Genomic DNA, 25,460 nt, shown 5'->3' on the forward strand with positions numbered 1-25,460 from the left:
ATCTTAAAAATATCGAAATTGGCAAAATGCTTCACTCTCAAGTTAAAATTAGTCTCCGCCTAATTTCACCACAAGTTTTGGAATAACGCCAATACTTCCAATAATAATTCCTTATAATTGTTCTCACAACCAAAGGTTTCTGAGCTACAATGTTTTGAATAAAGCCTATGCCAAAACGCTTAGGCGACATTCATTAATTACGCTGCGCAAAAAATTCCACCACCCATAGAAATTTCGTAATGATAAAAGACCTCTCTCTCCTCTCAAAATTGATGGAATTGAGATTGCTATGTAACTTATATCGACCCTCCAGGCTGGTCTCGAGGTACGATGCTGGCCTAAAAATCCAGTCGTCGTAGGTTCGAGTTTCGGCTCGGGAGAGACTGTTAGTGTCAGTAGGATCGTAGCGCTAGCCCCGCAATTGTCCTGTATACTTTACAGTTGACTGCGAAGTCTGTGTATGATAAAACAGAAGGTCGAGTTCCGAATCGGAATGTAGCACCAAGGCTTTGCTTTGCTTTGCTTATGTAACTTATATTATTAAGCTGTAAATAAAGAAATTTGAAAAAATTGAAAATTCATTTCGTTCGTAATAGACGTAATAGATGACTGACAGTATTAGATTGTACGAATTCTGAAATACAGGTGTCATTCTATTGTAGTTAAACTAGTTGTCCACCCTTTCGTTTCCTCGATAGTCTGTTTCATTTGTCTAGATGCCCTTTTAGAACAATACTCTTGACTTGAGTCTAAAAGTATGTTTCATCAATGGATAATACTCAATTTGCTGAGTCCAATACGTGTTGGGAAAAGTTTCATTCAAATCAAAACGGGTCGATATTCGACGACAGGTCATTTGGTGCTCAATTTTGTCCCAACCCATTAATTAACGAAACATTTCCGAAATCCAAAACTATCGCATAGTTTAATTTTCTCCTTTTTCGATTTGCTTTCAGATGGTGCTATAATCAATCTAAGTCAGCACTACTGTCAACCCTTCTCAGGGCCCTCCCTGAGCTCAAAACCGGACGGATTCCACGGGAAATGCTCTCGGATGCCGCCGGCTCTAGGAGTGAGGAGTTTTATTGCTCTGCTGGTTGCTGTGGTCGGACTGCGTTCTAACTGACGGTGTGTCCGGTGAAAGAGATCTCCGCCACCCACCAGGGGTGATAATCAATTATTATAAAACCGATCCTCGGCGCGTTCGGGCGAAGGAAACGAAGAAGAAGCACGACAGTAATAAAAGTCATCCTCCGGTTCGGAAAGTTTGATCAATTTCTACTTTAGTGCTGTGCCATCTGTAGCGTGTGCAAATCGGGCTTCAATGGGAAATTTTCCGGTGTCTGGCCGCGCTATTCATGGCACCGCTCTGGACTATGGACTGGTGGTATCTCATTTCAAGCCGTAATTAATAAACAGTGAGAGATCCCAGTCCGGTCGGAGCCGTGTCACGGTCGGGTTTGCCATTAAAATTTTAATAGGATATGAAAAGTTGGCTTGACGATGTCCTGGGGAATGTAGCCATAAATGACAAGGTGATATATATTTTTTATGCATAGAATTCTAACCTGTTGTGGAGAGGTTTTAACGAGATCAAAGAGCGAGTCATGCTTTGTAAAGATTAAAGCGGCGCCTGGTGTCCGGAAGTGCGATGCCGTTAATGGAGCATCGGAACATGTTCGAAGCTATGAGCGTTAGGAGAGTAAAGTTAGTCTTTTGAATTATACCCAAACACACACACACACACTCTATAAATTGTACGAGGCCCCTCCTAGCAATTGTCGCCAAGCGGAAAAGAGCCACTTTCTGGTCCTTATATGGACGCTAGACTAGGCATTTCGCGGCTTGTTAATGAAATCACTGTCGGAAGCCAGCATCGCGTGTCTTCGTCGAGTGCCAGCGCTGTTCCCGAATTCGACATTTCGGCGGTTCCGATCGTCGGTGGAAGCATCCAAACGGTAGCACCCTTCGCCCTGTTGACCTTGAATCAAACGTTGAGTCACACCGCAGCCGGTGCTAGCGGTTCGAGTGGCTCAAATGCGCTCAGTTCGGCAACCAGCAGCACGACGACCACCACGGCGGGGTCTATCATTGCGTCAACTCTAGCCGGCAAAGCACTCGATCATGAGCCGGAGATTGACACCATCCGGAAGGTGATCATCTGTATCATTCTACTAGCTGTGATATTCGGTACCATCGTTGGCAACATCCTGGTCTGCGTTGCCGTCTGTTTGGTGCGTAAACTTCGAAGACCATGCAATTATCTGCTGGTTTCGCTGGCCGTTTCCGATCTGTGCGTTGCCTGTCTCGTGATGCCACCGGCACTGATGTACGAGGTTTTGGGCGAGTGGAACTTTGGTCGAGTCTTCTGTGATATCTGGGTATCGTTCGATGTTCTTTCGTGTACGGCTTCGATACTAAACCTATGCGCGATATCCGTTGATCGGTACTGGGCAATCACCAAGCCATTGGAGTACGGCGTGAAGCGAACTCCTCGTCGGATGATGCTTTGCGTGGCACTGGTTTGGCTTGCAGCGGCCTGCATTTCGCTGCCACCGCTGCTTATCCTAGGCAATAAGCACACAATCGGCGAAGGTGCCGATCAGCGGCCATTTTGCGCCGTCTGTGAAGATGTAGGTTATCAAATTTACGCCACCCTGGGGTCTTTCTACATTCCCTTGGCGGTGATGCTTTTTGTATACTATCAGATATTCCGAGCCGCCCGACGAATAGTGAAGGATGAAAAACGGGCCCAAACAAGACTGGAAAATTCCCTCGCAGTGGATAAAAACCAAGCCATGCTCAAGCCACCGGAACCGGAGCCATCCGCTGGGTCGCCCCACCAGAAAAAGCTCCGCTTTCAGCTGGCCAAAGAACGGAAAGCGTCTACCACACTCGGCATTATCATGTCCGCCTTTACCGTGTGTTGGTTGCCGTTCTTCATCCTGGCCCTGGTGCGGCCTCTCATGGATGACGATTATCCGACCCTATCGTCCTTCTTCCTGTGGCTAGGCTATGCCAACTCGTTGCTCAATCCGATCATTTACGCCACGCTAAACCGAGACTTTCGCAAGCCGTTCCAGGAGATTCTCTACTTCCGCTGTTCCAATCTGAACATTCTGATGCGGGAGGATTTCTACCACAGCCAGTACGGAGAACCCGGCTCGCAGCGGTTCGTGCTGGACAACGAAGGTCAGCAGACGGCGCGGGAGAGTTTTCTCTGAAATGATACAATCAGTGCACCACTCGGTACCGACACGGGAAGTAACCGATCGGAACGAACGAAGTTACCTGCACCCACTTACACTGTTTCGTAGTATTGCTAGTAGTAGTAGTAGTTGTAGTAATAGTAGTAGCGGTAGTTGTAATCTCAGTAGTGGTAGTTGTAGTTGTATTAGTAGTAGCTTCCGAGAAGTGTGTGTGTGCGCGACGAAAACAACCTGTTTAGCAGCGATAGTAAGATAGCGTTTCAACCGGAAAAGTTGTAGACCCGGGCGGCCAAGGCCTAAATATGCTGATAACTAAAAGTTAATATCATGATAGAGTAGCGAATGGAAATACGCGAACAGAATGGTTCTTGTGACTGACTAAAAAGGCTCATTTTAGCTATGTAAAATAAGATAAAATGTTAGGAAATTTCAATATATAAGTGAAGGTTATTAAATTAATAATGTTTCACTGTCATGTAAGTTGTATGGCACTAAACAGAGGTGGCGCTGGTGGTTGCTATTGGTGGTGATTGGTGCAGGTTCGGTAGTGCTAGTATCTAGTATCTAGAGTTTCAGCGGGAAATCACTTTACACGCTGCGAATCAGGAAGCGATAGGTTAGCGTCAACCAGATTCATTTATTTCTTACTGATAATCAAGCTTATAAAAATATTCGATTTTGGGTGAAAAAAATCTCGTACCAGATGCTTTTTATCAAACTTCTGAAATAGTTATAGAAATAAAAACTAAACTTCAAAATCGTCATGAATCGTCGTTTGTGTATGTACAATACCTAGGAGTATTTTATCTGAATCAAATATTTCGAACCGAGCTTTCTATTCATGATTATATTGATGTGTTTTACACGGTGTGAATCGATTGGTTAGCAACTGGTGTTAAAATTCCCGTACGTGTATGGTTCTTCTACGAATTGTGTCTTTTAACTTGAATGATTGATTTACAGCTTTATTTACAGCAACACAAAAAGGGTTCTATAATTTAATGTGTTTAGCAGTGACGGATTGAGCTGTCAGAAAGCTCTATTGAATCGGCATTGTTCCGTGTTTGGGTTGAAATTTAATAACATCTAATACTGCTGCAAGTGCATCCCTGGAATCTGAGTGAAAACAGTCGGTTCAATAATAACTCAAACTGGAAAACTGGAACTGGAAAAATTAATCCACCTAGCGGTCAGACCCAGCCTTTCTCATTCAAACTTTTATTTGTAAAAATATATTTACATGAACGCTTCAAACCAATAAATGTATATTCTTTCTTTAGGTTCTAAAACATTGATGTTGTACTCTATACATATAAAAATGCAGTCCGGTCTGTCTTTCTGTCTGATCCATATAGGCTCGAAAACTACCGACGAAAACACAAATTTCTGCATATCTCGAGAACTAACCGAGTAAATGGAACCAAATTTAGCATGTGAATATTTTTAGGGATAACAAATATGTCCATAATGGTTCGACACCCCTCCGTTTTCTGGAAGGGAGGGGTTCCATACAAATGAAATACAAATTTCTGCACATCTCGAGAGCTAACCAACTAAATGGAACCAAATTTGGCGAGTGAATGTTTCTAGAGGTAACAAATATGTGCATAATGGTTTGACACCCCTCCCTCTTCTATAAGGGAGGGGTCCCATACAAGTAAAACACAAATTTCGCACAGCTCAAGAACCAATCAAGAAAATACAACCAAATTTGGTATGTGAATGTTTTTAGAGGTAACAAATATTTCCATAATGGTTCGACAAAATACATGTTTCTGCATAACGGTTCAGGAAGTACATGTTTTTGCACAAATTTCTGCACATACTTCTGCACATCTCGCGAGCTAATTAACTAAATGGAACCATATTTGGCAGGTGAATGTTTTTAGTGGTAACAAATACGACCAAATACCACCCAACATGAGGGTTTCTTTCACCAGTATGACGTTCAAAATCCAGAAATTGTTTGGCGACTTCCGGTTTCGGAAAAAGCGACATACGACCAAATACCACCCAATATGGGAATTTCCGGAATCGTAATGATGCACTGGAGCCACAAATCGACTTCAGACAACATTTCGAATTGTAAGATAGCAACTTTCGGTTTCCGGGAAACAGCCAGAAATGGACGATTCCCATTAAAAATGAGCATCTCCGAAACCAGAAAGATGCACAGAAGCTCAAAATCGATCACAGACACAATCTTGAATTTTAAGATAGTGACTTCCGGTGTCTGGCAAATAGACGGAAATGACCAAATACCATTCAATATGAATGTTTTCGGAACCAGAATCATGCCCAGATGACAGAAAGTGACCAAATACCACCCAGTATGAGTATTTCCGGAGCCAGAATTTTGCAAGAAGCTAAAAATTGACCTCACACACCATTATGAATTTTAGGATGGCAACTTGTGGTTTCTGGAAAACAGCCAAAAATGGCCGATTTCCGTCTTACATGAGTATCTCCGGATCTAAAATGATACACAGCAGCTGAAATCGACCACAGACCCCATTTTAGATTCTAGGATGGCGACTTCCGGTTCCTGGAAAACAGCCGAAAATGATCGAATAACACCCTATATGGGTGTTTCTTCAACCAAAATGACGCTCAGAGGCCAGAAATTATCCTAAATACCAATTTGAAATCCAAGATTGCAACTTCCGGTTGGTGAAAAACAGCCTAAAATAACCAAATACCATCCAATTATGAGTATCTCTGGAACCAGAGTGATGCAATGACCTAACAATTGACCTCAGGCATCATTTTGAATTGCTAAATGGCAACTTCTAGGAAACAGGTGTTAATCCCGTAATCGAGATGATGCATAGAAACCAAACATTGACCCTGGACAACATTTTGAATTTAAAGACGACCACTTTTAGTTTCTGGAAAACAACCAAAATAACTGAGTACCTCCCAATATGGGTATTTCCGGTGTCAGATTGATGCCAGAAAATCTGCTGAAAACGACCGAATACCACCCAATAAGAATATATTCAGAATTAAGGTGAAGCCAACAGTCGAGGATGTTTCATTTCGATAAAACCAATCATTTCAAACGATTTGTTATTTGACTTTGATCATATCCTATGGCCGATTCGTCGTGCATTTGCAGACTTTAAACACATCGCAAGGAATCAATGAATTTGGAAAGTTCAAATAGTACGATACCACATTTAAATTATGTTGAGGCCACATATATCGATCAAGGCAGACATAATTTTAAATAGTTTTGAATTTCTTTTCTTTCCACAACTTTTGAGCCACATATCAAATTGTTATGAAGTTTGTTATTTGCAAGTTTGAGAGATGACTCGTTCGTATGACACTAGTTATGATCAAATAAGTCATGTACCTGTTCATAGCTGGATTTCACATTTTTAAACATAACAGGCTAAGTAATAGTCCGATTGCAAAACAAATCAATAGGGTCTTATGGGGCAACTAGACCTTCCATTTGACACTGATTTTATTTAAATCGGTTCAGCCATCTCTGAGAAACATGAGTGAGATTAAGTAGTCTTTAAAACACGTTTCTTATCATAACTTTTGAACCACAAGTTCAATCTTTATAAAATTCAAACGTTAGAGGTATTTAAGATAGCCCGTTCATTTGAAACCAATTTTGTTCAAATCGGTTGTGTAGTTTCTGAGATAATGATGTTTCATGATTTTTACATTTTGACACATAACCTCTAAACTAAAAATCCGATTACAATAAAATTCAATAGGGTCTTATGGGCCAGCAAGACCTTTCATTTGCAATCAATTTTATGATAATCGGTCCAGCCATCTCTGAGAAAAGTGAGTGAGAATATAATTCTGCACATACACACACACACATACACACACACACACACACACACACACACATACAGAAAATGCTCAGCTCGCCGAGCTGAGTCGAGTGACATATGCCATTCGGCCCTTTGGAGCACTTTTATACTTTCGGTTTTGCAAGTGATTGCTATACCTTTCTAGGAGAAAGGCAAAAATGAAAGACCATAACTATTCAACCATTCCTGTGAATTTACTAGCAATTACCCGTTTTTCAGAAACTGAAATGAGTTTGCTCGTAAACATAACGTTAAAGCGACGAACCCGGCGATCAATTTCTATACGACATTCTTACGTAAGTTGAGGCGGTTTTGGTAATGGCTAGGGGCACCAAAACTTATAAGAATGGTTGAATAGTTATAATCATTTTTTTCCGGAACGAACCGTTTTGCCTTTCTCCTAGAAAGGTATAGCAATCACTGAAAAACCAAAGGTATAAAAGTGCTCCAAAGGGTCGAATCTCGTATATCAATCGACTTAGTTCGACGAGCTGAGAATTTTCTGTATGTGTGTGTGTGTGTGTGTGTGTGTGTGTGTGTGTGTATGTATGTATGTATGTATGTATGTATGTAACGGTCTCCCAATCTCACTCGATTTTCTCAGAGATGGCTGGACTGATTTTCATGAAACTAATTGCAAATGAAAGGTCCAGTCGCCCCACAAGACCCTATTGAATTTTATTGTAATCGGATTTTTAGTTTCGAGGTTATTAAAATGTGAAAATCACAAAACTTTATTATCTCAGAAACTACAAAACCGATTTGAACAAAATTGGTATCAAAAGAACGAGCTTTTTTTTTGAACCACTTGTGAAAATTTTTTATAATGATTGGACATGTAGTTCAAAAGTTATGCAAAGAAACGTGTTTCAAACACTGTTTAAACTCATTCACTTTTCTCAGAGATGGCTGGATCGATTTTCACAAAATTAGTGTCATATGGAAGGTCTTGTTGCCCCATAAGACCCTATTGAATTTTTTTGTTATTGGACTTTAACTTTGTCCGTTATGTATAATAATGTGAAATCAGGCTATGACAAGAAATATGTTTCTAAGACTGTTTGAACTCACCCACTTTTCTCAGAGATGGATGGACCGATTTTCACAAAATAAGTTGCAATAGAAAGGTCTAGTTGCTGATAAAACCCTATTGAATTTAATTATAATCGGACTGTAACTTTGTCTGTTATGTATCAAAATGTAAAAGTTATGGAACTCCATTATCTCAGAAACTACACAACCGATTTGAACGAATCAGGTATCAAATAAACGGGCTGTCTTGAAAACCCCTAAATAACGAATTTGATCATGATTGAACATGTAGTTCGAAAGTTATGAAAAGAAACGTGTTCAGAAAACTTTATCAAATTCACTCGTTTTGCCAAAGATTGCATCACTGATTTCAACAACTCAGTTTTTATTTGATTTTAATTTTTTGCTCTAAAGCTCATAATAGTTGCCCTAGAAAGAAAAAAATTCATGAGCATGAGCATGAGCATGATTGACCGTCCGCGGTTGCTACTCCGTTATTGCCAGATCAGCAGTAATTACACAGAGAACCAATAGATGATGCTTGGGACCAACATGCATCCTCAATGTGTAAAAACTGGTGACCTTAATATGTTTATCAGGCAATACCAGCGCCGGCCGCATCCGAATGCAGGTCAAAGAAGGAGTTTGTATAGGAAAATGTTGACGTGATACTCGCTTTATGGAAGCCGAGAACACCTCTGCACTTCCACGAGAAATCACTGGGATGTTGGAGAAAGGGCAAGGTATACAGCAGGGTTCGTTTTGGTGAACGATGCGCTGATTTCGAGCGTCGGGTTCCTTACAACAAGTGTCGCGCCATTGAGTTCATTACATCCGCCACGATATTCATAATGCGATTCGAACTTATTCAGTTTGAAAATGTAACACAGCAACAATAAATCGTACGCAAGGATACTGGATCTTTGACCGAATCGAGACAACTTCAAATGATCGGATATCTCCTCGTAAGGTGATCCTCTTTATACCGAAAGCTATTGCGCGTTGTTGATCTATCTGAAGATAGGCCTCTTGAAATGTATAAACGCGGAGTCTCTCTAGGTTCGGTCAACCGGATATTTTCTATATAACAGATCGACTAACGACGTCTCTCGTATTCACTTCGTCTGCTCTAAAAAAACGATCCCGCGAAAAACACACCTGAAAAACGGAATATAAAAATGATGCGCGCTTATTACGGAAACGAACCATGAGTATCTTTCTTGCCAAACACCGCGATCCTCTGCGTACGACGCGCGTGAAGTAGCCTTTACCACTTGTAGCAACCAGCTATTTGTCAATCTCGAGTACACGTTGGCCGCGATTCTTTGGAAGGTATACATCGCGTTTTCGTTAGTCACGATATTTATCGACCGAACGAAATCTTCGGTGAGACATGAACAAGCATCTGGGTAAACTCCGCGAAATCACTTAATTTCGAAAACGTTCATATGAGCAAAACTCTCCCGAACCGGAAACGCGGTTTACACCGAAGCATTACGCACGACCGCTATTTTTCCTTCTACCGACGCAGACGCTCGGGGATACGACATTTCGATGTGAATGTTACCTATTTAATAGAAAAATTGGCAAAGTTTCATGCATACAAACCATAATTTAAAAACGAAGTTATCCATATTGACCAATATATAGTCTCAAGTTTAATAACAAAATGCCGAACCAGTCATAATTGGAACGTATTATATAAAACATCTGCCCAAAAGCTATAAAAATCGAAAAAGTGAAGCATAAGATTTTGGCTATCATTACTGCACCATAGTCCGATAATGACATTGGTAAATAGTGTGCAGTTTATAGAAAACCCTGCTTTTTAAATTTCAGTTCCAGGTCTATTTTCGTACAAGAATAAAGATCTTTCGTGATCTTTCCCATATGTTCCATTACATTATAGAAAAGTTATTGGTACCCATCTTTAACATCGACAACCGCCTCCCATCGATAACACCGCTAAAGTCCTAGTGTCAACGACAACCATTGATATGTCGCAGGTGGCACAAAGCATGTGAACCACCTCCCGCACCTGAAAATCATCATATAGGAAAATTTGCCCTAGAAAGAAAAAAATTCACAGGAAAAACTATAATTTTTCATTTTTTCTTAGTTTGACCTTCTGGGCAACACTTGTGTTGACCAGTGTAATCGGACTTTTATTTTATCCATTATGTGTTAAATTGTAGAAATATTGTAGAAAAAAACTCACATTGGGTAATGTTTGTCCCTTTTAGACTGGTAGAAACCGGAAGCTACTGTCTAGAAATTTAAAATGGCGTCTGAAGATGATTTCTGGCCTCAGGGTATCATACCGCTTTCCCAAATCGTATTGGATGATATTTGTCACTTTAGGCTGTTGATCGGAAACTGTTGCCATCTTCGCCATAGAATTACCCAGATTAGGCAGTTCGGCAAATTTATGATGGATTTTATGATTATCAGGCAACCAGAAGTGGTCATCTGGATTGAAAATTGGGTTTTAGGTCGGATTCTGGCCACTGGGTATAATCCAGGTATCAAGAACCTATTTTTTTTTTATTCTCGCTTATTTTCCGTCGGTCTAGTTCCGCCACTGTTGTGGCCAATCACCGACGCCCAGGGAGGCGACTCCACACCCAGAGATTTTTCGCCTCAGAAAATCTCCCGGTGTCGGCTAGGATTGAATCTAGACCAGTTGGGTTGGTTGTGAGTGGATCACGCCACCTCACAACCATCGACACCTATGTCGGCGGTGGGATTCGAACCCAGGCGTCGAGCGTGGTTGGCGGAGACGTTACCAACCACACTAGGCCCCCGTTCAATCAAGAACCTATATTGATTGGTATTTGGCCATTCATTGGATGCCTCTCAGAAACGATCAGTAATATCAGCTGTGTTAAAGAATTTCAATTTCACTGATAAGATCATTCAAATTAATGTATAAGGAACAACATTTAATTATACATTATTTGAAATCGACTGACTAACGTTAACTTAAAGAATCTGAATATTCATAGGCAGTATATAGTACCACAATCAAAAACAAAATCGCATCATATAGTTGAAAGAATTTAATGTTATTTGCATGTATATGTGTTAATTTCTATTCATATCGTCGGTTTCGTGCAACACTGGCACAACTCAAAAAACATAGTTTCGAGAAAAACGCGTTTGAAAATTTGCGTCGAAAATTTATTTTTCGATTTTCAAGAAAACTTTGAAGTTTAAGATTACCAATCCTTATTTAACACCTTTGGGTCTCTTATGCACATATTACGTGCTCACGTTGTCCAAGTTGAAACCTTATTTTTACTAACTTTATGGAGAAATTTCGATTTGTGCTGCAAAGGCACTTCTACTCATAACTCTGAAATTTTTGTGATTTTCGAAATGGGATTTCGTGTGATGAAACTTAACAGTATTTGGCATCGTTTGCCATCAAAAACTCAAAAATGCAAAATTTTGAGTTGTGCCAGTGTTGCTCGAAGCGGATGATATGTTAAATTTTAAATGTTCGGTATAGTTGTGCTGTTGGCTACCAAAAATTTGTTGTTTAGAATGAATAACAAATCCAGCAAAAATAATCAAGGTGTATTTTGTAAGTGTTGGAGTAAATCTATTTTAACAAACTATAAGTTCGAAGGAGAAAGGCTGGGTCTCACCGCTAGGTGGATTAATTTTTTTCCTTTTCTCGACCAGTGTAATTCAATAACACGTGTTTATACGTGAACGATCATTACACTTCATGGTAATCGGTTTCCGACGAAAACTGATAGCGTTTTTTTTCTATCTGGTTTAAAGTTAGCCCATCAATAAAGTTCTAGGCCGTTGTTATGTGCTGATTCTCCAAACTCGCTTTCGCAGCATTTCGTTCGAATATTTGTCTTAAAGCATTTAGCTTTGACAAGTTGCAAAAAAATGAATTCAGATTAACCCGATATTCTGAATGATGCAAGTTGGAGGAAATTAGCCAAAGAATTTTGAATACACTACCCGTCATAAGTTTGGAATCGCTTTTCTGAGTATTGCAACACCCAGTTTGAATATTGCAACACCCCGAAAAGTTTAGCATCACTTGATATGGGCAGATCAATGTAACTCTTACTCTTGGTTCTGAAAACCTAGAGAGCTGTGGTCCTCAGCAAAGCTGCTTAGCAGGTCAAGGGCTTTTGATTGGAGGAGAGTTTAGTTCGGAATTCAGCCACAACGCAGCGCGAGTGTGTATGAGGTTTTGAACGCTATTTAGCTCAATAATCCCACCATCTGGAGAGTTGCGATTTTCAGCAAAGTTACTCAAGAAGTCAAGGGCTTGTAATTAGCGGACAGTATAGTGCGGAATTCAGCCGCAACGCAGCGCTAGTGTGTATGTAGTTTTGAGCGTTTCGAACTTAGTTGAGCTCAAGAATCACACCGTTTACACTGATAGTTTACACATGACGAAGTGAAACCAATTTGAATGTTAACAATTTGATCACCACACACAATACGTAAGCTTGTGTGTGTTCATTCTAAAGAAGTGCTTTCATTTGAGGAGGTTATAACTTATAGCATGCGACTGTGTTGGTACGTTGACAGTTTGATCAGCAGCATACACAACCCGTTTTACTAAGGGGAAAATTGACGATATCGCGACTAAATTGATTACCTTGGCTACAAAAAGTTGCAATAGGCTTGCCTCTAATCCGATATTGAAGGATTTGACTACCACAGGGGGCATTTCGTATTACTTTCCGCTGCAAGCTGGAGACCGAACGTCGAGTGGTTCTGACTTCACTACATGGTGCGTTCGAGAAAGCGCATGTTAGCCCCATCCAACGAGTATTCACTCGAAATGTATACACGAAGTCAAAAACACTTGTCCTGGTAGTTGCCGAAGTTGTCAAAGTCGTCGAAGTCGTATTTTAATTAGAACACTGGATAATTATGATTTGTGTTGACACTGAATTGTAAAGGAAATAGCCACAATGGAATAGTTCGGAACACATATGCGGCGTTATACTGTGTTTCGACGTGCTTGACCACAACTGATGGGACTAGCCAACGACCGCAAATTTCTGGGTAGTGAAATTCGCGCGATAAGTTGAAGTTTCAACATCCTGGACAAGTTTGCTGGACACCGTAACTTTCTAGCAGGTCGGAATCGTGAGATTAGTTAGGTTCAAAATACGGCAAATTGTGGGCCCACCAGCGCCACCTAGCGGTGAAATTTCTCTCAGAATTGGCCACCATACAGTAGCCTTTGACCTTCTGAACAAGTTTGCTGAAAACCGCAACTTTCTAGGTTGTCAAAAACACGAGATATCCACCTATTCCAGGTGATGCTAAACTTTTCGGGAGGTGTTGCAAAATTCAAAGTGGGTGTTGCAATACCCAGTAAAGCGATTCCAAACTTATGACGGGTAGTGTATATCAAAATTTTTATCAAAAGTGGTACCCATTGTCCAACATTGAAATTTTTTTTTATTAATTTGGAATTATTATGTTCTAACATTCATTATCAAAACAGTTTCAGAATTTGACCTGCATCACAATGTTACGCCAACGTACTCGGTAGCTTGTCTCCGGTTCCTTTAGTGTCCTGCATTTCCGAGATATTGCTCCACTTGGTCCAACGTCTTTGCTCGTTGCGCGCCTCTACGTTTCGTACCAGCCGTATTTGAACACTATTTTTGCGGGACAACATGTCCCGCCTATTGTACCATTCCAGCTTTAGCGACTATCTGGATACTGGGCTCGCCGAAGAGTAGCGCCAGCTCGTGTTCTAATCTTCGCCTCCATACATAATCCTCACATACTTCGCTTAAGATGGTCCTAAGCTCACGTCGCTCGAAACCGGCTAGCGCAAGGACGTCTTCCTCGAGCACTGTCCATGCCTCGTGCCCGTAGAGGACTACTGGACTTACAAGCGTCTTGTACATTATGCACTTGGTATGGGGGCGAAGTTTACCAGACCTCAACGTCTTGTGGAATCCGTAGTAGGCATGACTTCCAGCTACAATACGTCTGCGGATTTATCTGCTGCAGTTGTTGTCTGATGTTTTTTGTTAGGGAATTAGGATTACGTTGTTCATTGATGTAAACTTTTGTAATATCTGTTTGATGTTACCAATGGTCCAAAGTACACGAATTCGTCAACCGCCTCGAACTCATTTCCGTCGATCACTACGCTACTGCGAGCCCTTCCGAGCTCGGTTTCCCCTATTAGCAGATATTTGATTATCAACGTATTCACCTTCAATCATGCTTTCCTGCTTTACGTTTAAGCTTGGTGTACTGTTCAGCAACCGCCTTTAACGTCCACGTCGTCAGCGAAGCAGGTTTACTGGCTGGATTTATTAAAGATCGTATCCGCACTTTTCATAATACCTTCAAGCGCAATGTTGAACAGGAGGCAGAAAAGGCCGTCGTGTTATCGAAGTCCTTTACGTGTTTCGAACTGACTTGATATCGCACCCGAAATCTTCATTCGGCACTGTACACCATCCATCATGGCCTTAATCAGTCTTGTTAGTTCCACAGGGAAACCATTTTGGCTTATAACTTACCATAGCTCTACGTGGTCGATACTGTCGTAAGCGGCCTTGAAATCGCTGAAAAAGGGACCTGGTATTCACAAGACTTTCGGAGGATCAGCCGCAGTGTAATGATTTAGTTTGTTGTCGATCACCCATCCACAAAACCGACTTGATATCTTCCCACAAACCAACCTATCCGGGCTTAGCTTGATAAGCTCCGTTGCAATGCCAACCTTTCCAGCTGATTTGTTATCCTTAAAATGCTTGATAGCAATTTTTACATCAATTATTGGGGGGTAGGCGATATGTCTCCCTCATCCGCTATGCTGACGAAGTCGTTCCTCTTACCGTCTTGGTCCTCTGCCTCTGCGCCATTCAGGTGTTCATTGTAGTGCTGTTTTCACCTGTCGATTACTTCACGTTCATCCGCGTCAAGACTTTTTCATCTTTATTTATCCCGACACATATCAGCTTGCGGCACAAACTCTGCGTGGAATGCGTTTAATTTCCTGTAGAATGTAATTGGGCTTACTGCCGAAAGCTGGGAAACCAACGGGTCCCCTGGCATACAGGCCTATCTGCCTGCTGGACACTGCGGGTATGGTGCTTGAGACGAGTATCCTCAACAGACTAATAAGGTACACGGTGGCTGTAAAGGGTCTGGCAAGTAACCAGTTCGGTTTCCGGAAGGGCAGATCCACGCTGGTTGCTATCCTATCCGTCAAGTAGTACTCCAGTCCAAGAGAAGGGGCATACGTTATTGCGCAATCGTCATGCTTGACGTGGTGAATGCGTTCATTAGCTCCAGTTGGGAGTCCATAGCACTTGCGCTCAGGAGCATCTATGAACCGGTGTCGCTGTACAAGATCCTGGAAAATTACTTCCAGAATTGAGTACTTGTTTACAACACGGAGGAGGGTCAGAAGTGCATCCCAATTGCCGCAGGAGTTTCGCAAGGTTCTATCCTGGGACCGGTATTGTGGAATGTCATGTACGACGGGTTGTTGAAAGCTACCTGTACGAGTTGTGATCGTCGTTTGTCGTTTGCAGACGACATAACGCCTGAGGTCTACGGCGAGTGGATCGAGGAGGTCGAGTTGACGGCCGCGCACTATATACGCAAGGTCTAAAGGCCCAAATGCACACACGGCGTAATGACGCCTTCTCCATACAAAATGGAAGGCGGGATAGCGATCACGCCTTCTATTTTGTTTGGAGAAGGTGTCATTGGGCCTTTAGACTGGATGCACTCCAGAAAACTGGAGTTAGCGCACCATAACACGGAGGTCACGGGTGTGAATAACTGCAAATCACAGCAACAGGCGGTTGTCAGAGTCGGAGACTGCACCATTACCTCAAAGTGATCTTTGAAGCCCTTGGGGGTTATGGTTGACGATGAGCTCACATTTAAGAGTCACATCAACTATGCTATAGCAGCACTATTTCGAATGATGTCGAATAGCTCAGCGCTGAATGGTAGCAAGCGTAAACTTCTTGCCAGCGTGGTTTCGTTCATATTTGGGTATGGGGGCCCAGTGTGGTCCATAGCGCTAGGTACTAATAGTTATCGTGGTAAACTGGAAAGTAACTACAGGCTCATAGCTGCGATAGTTGCGAGAGCGTTTTGTACAGTGCCATACGACCCGATCTGCGTCTTGACCGGTATGATGCCTATATTAGGGAGGACGCAGAACGCTTTGACCAACGTGACACAAAGGGCATATGAGGTACCAGAAGACCATTCTCGATGATCGGATGGCAGCAGGATTGGCCCAATTCCGCAAAAGGTAGATGGACGCACCGACTTATTCCGAGTACTATTCGGTTGGATCGGGAGGCACCAAGAAGAAGTTAACTTCCACCAGACACAGATCCTGTCAGGTCATCGCTGCTTCAGGTAGTATTCACATAGGTTCGGGCATGCGGGGTCCTCCATGTGCCCCAAGTGCGTGGATGTGGAAGAGACTGCTGAGCATGTCCTCTTCGTATGTTCTCGTTTTGCGCGTGCGCGGAGTGACATGATGGTAGTGAGCGGGCCACTACTACTACTACACTACACTACACTATTCCGGATAACCTAGTTCGGAGGATGTGTGGAGGCACGAACATCTGGAGAGCGGTTTGTGCAGCCACCTTTCAAATAGTCCTAGAGTTACAAAGGCGATAGATTGATTGATATACGCCAGTGTTAGTTAACTGCCAGTCTCCAGGTTAATTAACTAATTAGCTAGGAGACCTGATAAAGCCACGAGGTTGCACAAAGCATAAAAGCCGCCCCTTGAAGCAATACCTAGCAGTCGTCTCGGGAAGTATTGTGGATTGGAAACTGGAGAGTTCTAGTTTTAATTTGGCAGCAAAATTTCCCTCAATCTGAAATAAAGAAGGTGGCGTTATTTGTACCGGAGAAGATGGATCTGCTAAATCGACTCACTTTATGACGGGTCCTTTGCTGCGGCATCAATGCCCGCGCTGCATTTTTCTCGTCTAGTCGAGCATCCTTCTTGTTACGTCGATTCTTCTCGAGAAAACCAACAGCACCTTCCGCTACGTTGTTAAAGGGTGCAGTACTCCAGCAGTTCTCCAGAGGATCTTCGGTAGGCTCTCCCTCATTCGTTGACGCTTTGCACGTGCTCAATAGCGACTTCTGGGAGTTTAAGTCGCTCCATCATACCGTGACGGGCGACGGTAGCGATTGTTGTTGACAACCAAAAGTCTTTGGCACATTTTGACCATCAGGAGATAGAGGTCAGATTCGACGTTTGCGTCCCGATAGGTTCGGACGTCGATAATATCCCAGAAGCTGAGCTGAGTAGTGAGAGCTGGACTTTCCTATAACCGGTGTGAATTCCTCCTGGCCTCCTATAGCGTCGAGATCTCCGATAACGATTTTGACGTCATGTTTTGAGCAGCTATCGTATGTACACTCCAGCTACGCGTAAAAGGCCGCTTTTTCGTCATCGTTACTTCCTAAGTGAGGGCTGTGCACGTTGATGATGCTCATGTTGAAGAAACGGCCTCTGACCCCCAACTTTCCCATTCTGTTGTTGATTGAGCACCACCCAATCACGCGCTTCTGCATTTTGCCTATCACAATGTAAGCTGCTCACAGCTCGTGTGTGTTGCCGCAGCTCTGGTAGATAATGTAACCATCTCTGTACGTATGAACCGTTACTCCCTTTCAGCATACCTCCTGCAGCGCCAAAATGTCGAAAAGCGGATCGTCAATAAGTCGAAAAGAATGCGGGTATTTGCCAAAAAAATTAAGAGACTTGCAGTTCCACGATACGAGTTTCCAATCGTTAGTCCGTTTTCGTTGGCTAGGTCTATTGTTTTTATGGCTGACTTGTAAGGCCAGCACCAATCCGCAGTCACGCCGAGGACCAACGTGACAGCACTGTTTAAAGTTTCCAACTGGCACCAGGACATTGATCAGCCTCCCTAACATGGAAAACAGACGCTATTTTGAGGAGCACCAACTTGGAGAGCAGACGCTCGAATTGGCGAAACAATTCATTTACCGCCGAGATCACGTTGAACTTTCTCACTTAGCTATTGTTGGATGACAACATTGCCCAAGTTACACCAACCAGTTGTGATCGTACTCGACTCGTGGAGGTATGACATAGCAACTTGTGAGGACCAGAGCTAAGTTTGACGCTTCTTCCAGGTTGTCAACTCTGCATTTGAAACTTAGCAATGACGGTAAAATACGAATAGAAATAGTAAGCAAATCATTATAAATTCCATTTTATTTCCTCAAAATGCTGTAGCTCGCGTTTTTCGTGTAAAATTTTCTCAGGAACACGATGAAAGATACGCGTTGGTGAGTGAATATGTTTATTCCCCCCTTCAAATCCAATCGGCACCAAAGTGGGATTTCTGCATAATGACCTCATGTGAACAATTTCTCAAACTTTGTAACGAAAATTGTGAACCAATTGCTACATTGTTTTTTTTTTTATACAAATTGAAATATTCTCGAAAGTTTTCGCTTAAACTTACACAAACAGATCTTTCGTTTTAAAATCGATTCAATTTTACGTAGAAAAGATTAGTGCATGTGAAACAATTTTACCGAAGATTGTGAATTTCTGACAAATCTTATATCTGTGAAATTGATGTTTATCTAATATCTATACACCCAACACAAACGGGGAATATTTTGTTACTTTGGTGCAACAATTTATTGCTTATTGTGTATTAGACCGCGCATTATACACAAAGAGCAATAACCAAAAAGTAACAAACAATACACACGCATGTATGTGTTTCTGCAGGAGAACATAAAGCCAAGAACCGCAATGCATGTGTTAGCAAGACTTCACTCCTTGCATTTGTGTTAATGCAACGATAAGGTTCATTTCTGTCTCCTTTATTCACACATAATCAGAATCTTAACCGTCAGCCTCAAATGTCTAATTAGAAACACCACTGTTTCGTTCCCCAGTGTTTACTGTATTCCGTATGCGTACAACAAACTAATACACGCACACCGGATGAATTGGAGATAGAAGGAACTAGTAAGACCGAGGACATACTGGCGCGGCTTGAGTTGCGAAGACGGTTCACCTTGCCGTGGCTTAATGTACAGCCCTCAGTAGTGCTGTACAATAACCTGCGGCAGGGTGAGTCGCCCTCACAGCACAGGCCGCGCCAGTATGTTCACGGCCTGACATGTACAACAGTACAACATATGCGACGGTGTTGTTTCTTGACTGGAGATGGAAAGGGAATTCGATTTTTCGACAGAGAAAATTTTGCATATAGTTGAAATGTCCATTATTAGATAGTCGTAGTCCCGTAACACGTGCTAAATATGTGACAGTATGTGTTGTTACTTGAATGAATTTATTACTTTTTAGGTAACAAATTTGTTACCTAAAGAGCCATATCACGTTATTGCTAATTAAGTAATACGAAAAAACTTTGCGTGTAGTTGTTTAATGATGAAATTGTAGAACAATTTGTTGACATAATCTTTTTTTCTATACTTGAGTTGATTCTGAGAATGAGCATGAGCATGATTGACCGCCTGCGGTTGCTACTCCGTTATTGCCAGATCAGCTGTATTTAAACAGAGAACCAATGGATGATGCTTGGGACTAACATTCATTCTCAATGTGTAAAAACTGGCGAATTTAATCTTTCTATTAGGCAATACCAGCGCCGGCCGCATCCGAATGCAGGTCAATGAAGGAGTGTGTATGGGTATATGTTGACGTGATACTCGCTATATAAGAAGCCGAGAACACCTCTGCACTCCCACGAGAAATCACTGGGATGTTGGGGAAAATAGTAGGGTTTGCAGAAGAGTTCGCTTTGGTAAACGATGGGCTGAATTCAAGTACCGAGTTCGTAATAACAAATATCGCGCCTACAAGTTTATTATATCCTCCGCGAACGCGCACGCGAGAATATCGGACCTTTGACTAAATTAAAACAGACTAAAATATTTCTCCTCACGAAGTCATTATGCAACTACCGAAACGTATCTCCCATTGATTCATCTCAGCCTACTACACAATGCTACGAAAGCTAAGGATGTTGTATTCACGTTAACGTCTCTCCACTCCTGTCAATTCCTCGTAAAGTGAACCTTTTTATACCGAAAATTATATCGCGTATCTATCTGTAGAAAATACGACTTCATGGAAGGTATCGACGCGAAGTCTCTTGATAATCGAGTTGATTCTAAGAAAGAAAAACCGAAATCGCCTGGAATGTTGCATAAGAGTTTGAATGATAATAATTATTGAACCATTTTATGAGTTGCAATAACGTACTTTTCGTTCGATTGATAAAATGTAGAACCACTTTGTTTTTAGTTAGTTAGTTACTTCACTGCTTAGCAGTAAAAGAAAATGAAAAGTCTCGTTTTTCTGTGCTGATAACAAATTTAACAGAACTTTCTCATCTCAATAGTTTAACTAATCTGGTTCACTTCTACATGTTTAAGGCCGAATTGATGTCCGGAAAGTGAAGCTTGGGAGTGAAGTTTTATTTGAAACTGAAGTCTCGGACGAAACCATGCTTTTTCAAACGAACACTTTTTTTTGGTGCTACTTTAAATATCTAGCTTGTTTAAGGTTGTACCCCTTCCATGGTAGTTACTACCATACTTTTAATATAGTTGCGTTGCGGCCGAATATTTCTCTTAATTTAGATGCCATGAAGCTGGCAAGGCTTGATTTCAAATGTACCATAAGCAGATATTTCTTTCTTCTGAGCAGTCTTGTACTCAACTTTGTGCAATTATAAATACATGAATTGTATTACATCCGTTTAAGGTAGGTACTGTGATGAGCAAAGCAAGAATTGTCATCCCAATTGAGCAGCGCCATAGGGGTCCTGTAACATATGCGGAGGCGAGCAAAACTTGTGTTCTGCTGAATAAATTAACTGTGTTCAGGCTGAGTTTATCAGAGACCTGCATAATAGAGACTAAAAAACTCAATGAACCCAGCGCAGAGCTTTACTTCAACGTTAGAAAAAAAGGTTTTTTCAAATGTTTAAAAAAAATGAAAAAAGTTTCAAAATGTTATTGTCTTCCAGAATTGCTAATTTGTTTTTGGTAGAGTGTACGATAGTAAAATATGCTTCCAGTATGCTCTAGTGGGCGTCTAGTATAAAGCAACCAATTGAACACGAAAGCATGTTTTTATCAAGCGCAGCAATGTACCTTAGGTAGGCGCTTACTCTTCACAATACAAGCTTTGAAATTAGAAGGTATGTAATGTTTAAGAAGGAAAAGATTTTAAATGCTAATAGTGAGTGCGATTGTTTACGGATTCAAGTAAAACTTACAGCAAAAATATAGAAGCGTCATTTTGTTGACCCGAGCAGGTGTGTGCGGCCTGCATAAAAAAATACTTTACCAAAAAATTGATTTGAATTAATTGTCAGTAGTAAGGTGGTAGAATTCAACATCACCAAGTTTTGTATAAAATAAGCTCAAAAGTCTGAAAAATATTAACGGTTTTTACCGACAGCTTGATTCCATTACAATTCATGAACCTTAATGTTTGTTGGTTTGTTACTCAATTGAACAGTGTGTTAGTTCAAGTTCAACTGTCGATTCCTGATTCCCGCGGTGTGGTGTAATACTCAACAACTGTGCTCTGTAAACAGGGCATAACCTGTAGCAGCAAGGTTATTTTTATCTTCTATACGGCTCTCATAGAACAAATGGTGCTCGACATACTTTACTAATGTTTAAAACAATGTAAACAATCATTAATATTACAACTAGTGCAATCCCCTCTCTAAATATACGCTTATGTTTTGTTATTTTTGAGAGTTATAACATATTATAAACAAACGACTAGCTAACTTTTCATTCACTTCTTTTAGCAACCACCAGCTCATCGAAAAGATAAAAAAGGTGCCTAGGTTTAACGATAAATGTATGGATTATAAACAATCAACTCGCAAAAAGTGTGAAGCTGACTTAGTGTAGATAAATTGTAGATTTACTTGTTAGTAGATTCCTAGGCTATCCTAGGCTATCTAGGGTAAAACAGGAGCTCACTTGCAAACAAACAAAGGAAGAAAAGAGACAAAAATTGAGCTGAAAGGTTATCACACAAAGCAGTTGTCATGTTGTAGAGTAACAACGTTTACTGTCAAAATATTTCATGTACACAACGTAAATAAATGAATTGTAAAAGTCGAGCGCACGTTCAAATGTATGCACTTTCCCTTCAATTCAGAACATCATCAACTATCCTTGAATCAAACCTAAGCAGCACAGCTGCTAATCATGATCGAGAAAAATCAACAAATGGTGCAATTTATTTTACTAGCTATAAATACTAACGATATACCAACTAGGCAAAATGGCAAAGAAAATCGAAGCCAATCAAACAAACCAAAAAAAAAGGACGAAAACACTATATTTATTGTTGACACCTCCACTAAGTTTATTTACAAGCGTACGGCCGGACGCAATCGAATCGGTTGAATAGAATACGCTCGAAGCTTTTAACGTAATCATAAAGTGTAAAATCGGAAAGCAATCGCCACCTGAGATATCAGGGGCTTGCCTGTGTTAGGTTGTAACGTTCTTTAATTTTGTTTTTTTTTTTGCGTTTAGCTCCATTCTTGCCGCCTGTATATTGCCGTACCTCCTACGTTAAAAGTATTTATCCCAGGGCGAGCGACCGAGCGGATGCATGATGATGATTACTGAAATTAATGTAAAACAACGGTCGAGATAAGGGTCAACAGAAACTGAATTAAATATACTAGCAAATATAGATCAAAGGAATATACTAGCGATGTGTGGTTTCTGGAAAATTGTACTCTTTCATGATGACTTCCCACGGGGTTTCCCAGAACAGAATATCTGTGCAATCGTCGGCAATGGAAAAATGGTTTGAATGGTATTAACGAACAGAAGGTTGATGAATAATAAATTGCTCTGCTTTTGTGGTTTCATTGAGTGCTACAAGTGATACATTTTTTTAATTAATAATAAAATAGCAGCCGGCATGTGAATGATGCACCGAGACTTAAATGAATAATTTCGCATTTACTTTTGTTTTCGAACCAATCAATCAAAACGACTGGAAAGTGACCATTAGCTATCTGATTTGTCAGATGTTTGTCCGTCTCAGTTGTGTCAGTTATGATTGTTTAAACTATCAAACGTAACGCGTTACGTCCTACAAGTCACCAAAGTCAGTTCAAAGGTAAGTTCAATATTTTTTTCTCTGCTGCTGCAGTCAGTCATTTGTTTTGTATCTAGTATTTGGAACAAAATAGCAGTTTATACTTTGGTTTTATAATTTTCAGCTCAGCGGCTTCAGAAGAGGCCTTTATTATATATTGACAAATACAGTAGTTCTATGCAAAACAATAGCAGAAGTAAAAGTAGGTTTCATCGAGATGATTGAAAATCACTCATTCTAGTTCAGTAGATAACTTGCACGCGCGTCTTATTGAAAGCGTACGTGTCATTTTATCGGATGAAAATGAAAACAACAGAATATGAATACTGACGTCCTGCTTATGATCTGAGCATCTCGGTAGGATACCGTGCCGTGAGTGATTATACTCGAAACAGGAACTGGAATGTACACATAAATCGCAGTAAGAACAAGCATATATGCGAACGTGAATCATCGCCACCGATGCTACGTAGGAATAGGTAATATCCCAAGTGGAACAGCGTTTTCCCCCTCAAGAGCGCATTGTCCACAATGAATACAGAGCAATAAATCATTTTGATTGGAGGGATGGAGCCGTAGACCAATGATGTATGCGTGCGAATGTATATGATTTGCTCAGCTGGAAACGGGGTGGTATGGAGATTGCTTGTAAGGGTACCTACTTAGATTCTCGAAATCCTAGGATTTGGGTCAATTCCTTCAACATCGTTGTATTCTGGATCAGGAGTGTAATTAAACAAAACAATACAGTATTATACTAAACTAATGTAAAACCACTGCGAAAAAGAAAACACAGAAAAGTAACAAAAATGGTGAAAAGAAAAAAAAAGATAAAAGAAGGGTTTTTCGCAAAGCCACGACCGCAAGGTTGACGTAAAATTAAATTTAAATAGGGATGTTTGTTGTATTACTTGTATTGAATATTTTTTAAAATTTGGTGCAAAAGAGGAGTTGAAACGTTACCAAATTGAAATTTGCACTTATCAATACGACATCACTGAAAAGGAATGGAACAAACATCATGCGGCGCAAACAAGTTGCGGGTTAAAACAACATTTCACTTTCAATTCTAGTACGAATTCTAAAACGAGAAAATATTAAATCTCTAATTCATTTGTTTGGTTGCCCTAGAATAGAACAACCATAACCAACAGCGGTAATAGTGCCGTGTCAAATAAATGTTTTGTTAAAAAAACTGAATACGGGAATCAAGGTTAATTTTTGTATGACGAAGGCATCGTATCATCTATTTAATTGGATTGGAGAATGCAAATTGTTCAAGATATTTTAAACATTCGATTCAGATAATTTTACCAAATCTCAAGGAGACACTCTCACACTGACCGCTGACGCCGCTACAACTACTACTGGTACACGTTGCTTGTATCCGAAAATATTAACTCTTCAATTAAGTATTTAATTTATCCTCAAAAAGGCAATTTGTTATTCAATTTTATATCAGATTAGATGCTGATCACATCTCTGTGTTATCCCTGTCTTATGATAACATAGTGGAAAGCAGCTCACGCTCACAGTTTGACAGCTGACAGGCTTTGATTGCCAGGATCCCACAAACGTTTGTGTGTTGCCAAAATAAGGCAGACCTTTTTACTGGAGAAAGTACCGGCCGATGTATGTACTACAAGCAGTGCCACTGCTACCACTATCACTGTTGGTACCCGCTGCAGTTTTCACCGCTGTTGTTACCCGCTGCTACTTAGTTAAGACTGTCCTAGTCGCCATCCACGTTAAAAAGGCTTGATAATTTTAGATAGTACAGTTGGCATAATCAAGGCTTGATAGTTTTATGCGTTGTAGTGTCGTATGGGAGCAGGCAACAAAAGATACTGCAATCAGCTACACAAAATTTTATTACGCTGCTGTTGAGTGTTACATATTGCTGAAGGTAAGCAAAATTCAGTTCGTGGTAAGACAAGGAGATGAAGTCCAATTTATTACCGTCTGACACACAGAGAATCCTGAGTAAGAATTCTCAGGATACCTAAAACTCCGTGACGGAATCGTGAGAGGAGTTTTCTGCGATACGGACAGAACCTGTGCGAATCGCATATGGAATCTAAATGTAGGAATCCCCAAGAATCTAAATGTAGGAATCTTAGGTAGGAAAATTTTCACGCGGTTTGCTTGCCAGGGGTTTTACGCGGCGTTTTGAATGAACGCGTATTTTTTTACGCAGATTTTCGAATC

The 25,460-nt window shown here is 40.9% G+C and overlaps 1 protein-coding gene across 2 annotated transcripts in view; it reads left to right on the forward strand.

Moving 5' to 3' along the window:
• Positions 1–22,878, forward strand: part of LOC129731795 (5-hydroxytryptamine receptor 1-like) — a 184,888-nt gene extending 162,010 nt beyond the window's left edge. For both annotated transcript variants that reach the window (XM_055692108.1, XM_055692117.1), the window contains one exon: positions 957–22,878. In XM_055692108.1, coding sequence (XP_055548083.1) covers positions 1,818–3,224 — 1,407 coding nt within the window. In that variant the 5' untranslated portion in view covers positions 957–1,817 and the 3' untranslated portion in view covers positions 3,225–22,878. The remainder of the gene's footprint in view (positions 1–956) is intronic.
• The last annotated feature ends 2,582 nt before the right edge of the window (positions 22,879–25,460 follow it).

The sequence above is a fragment of the Wyeomyia smithii genome, chromosome 1, assembly GCF_029784165.1.
Source record: "Wyeomyia smithii strain HCP4-BCI-WySm-NY-G18 chromosome 1, ASM2978416v1, whole genome shotgun sequence".
NCBI lineage: Eukaryota > Metazoa > Arthropoda > Insecta > Diptera > Culicidae > Wyeomyia > Wyeomyia smithii.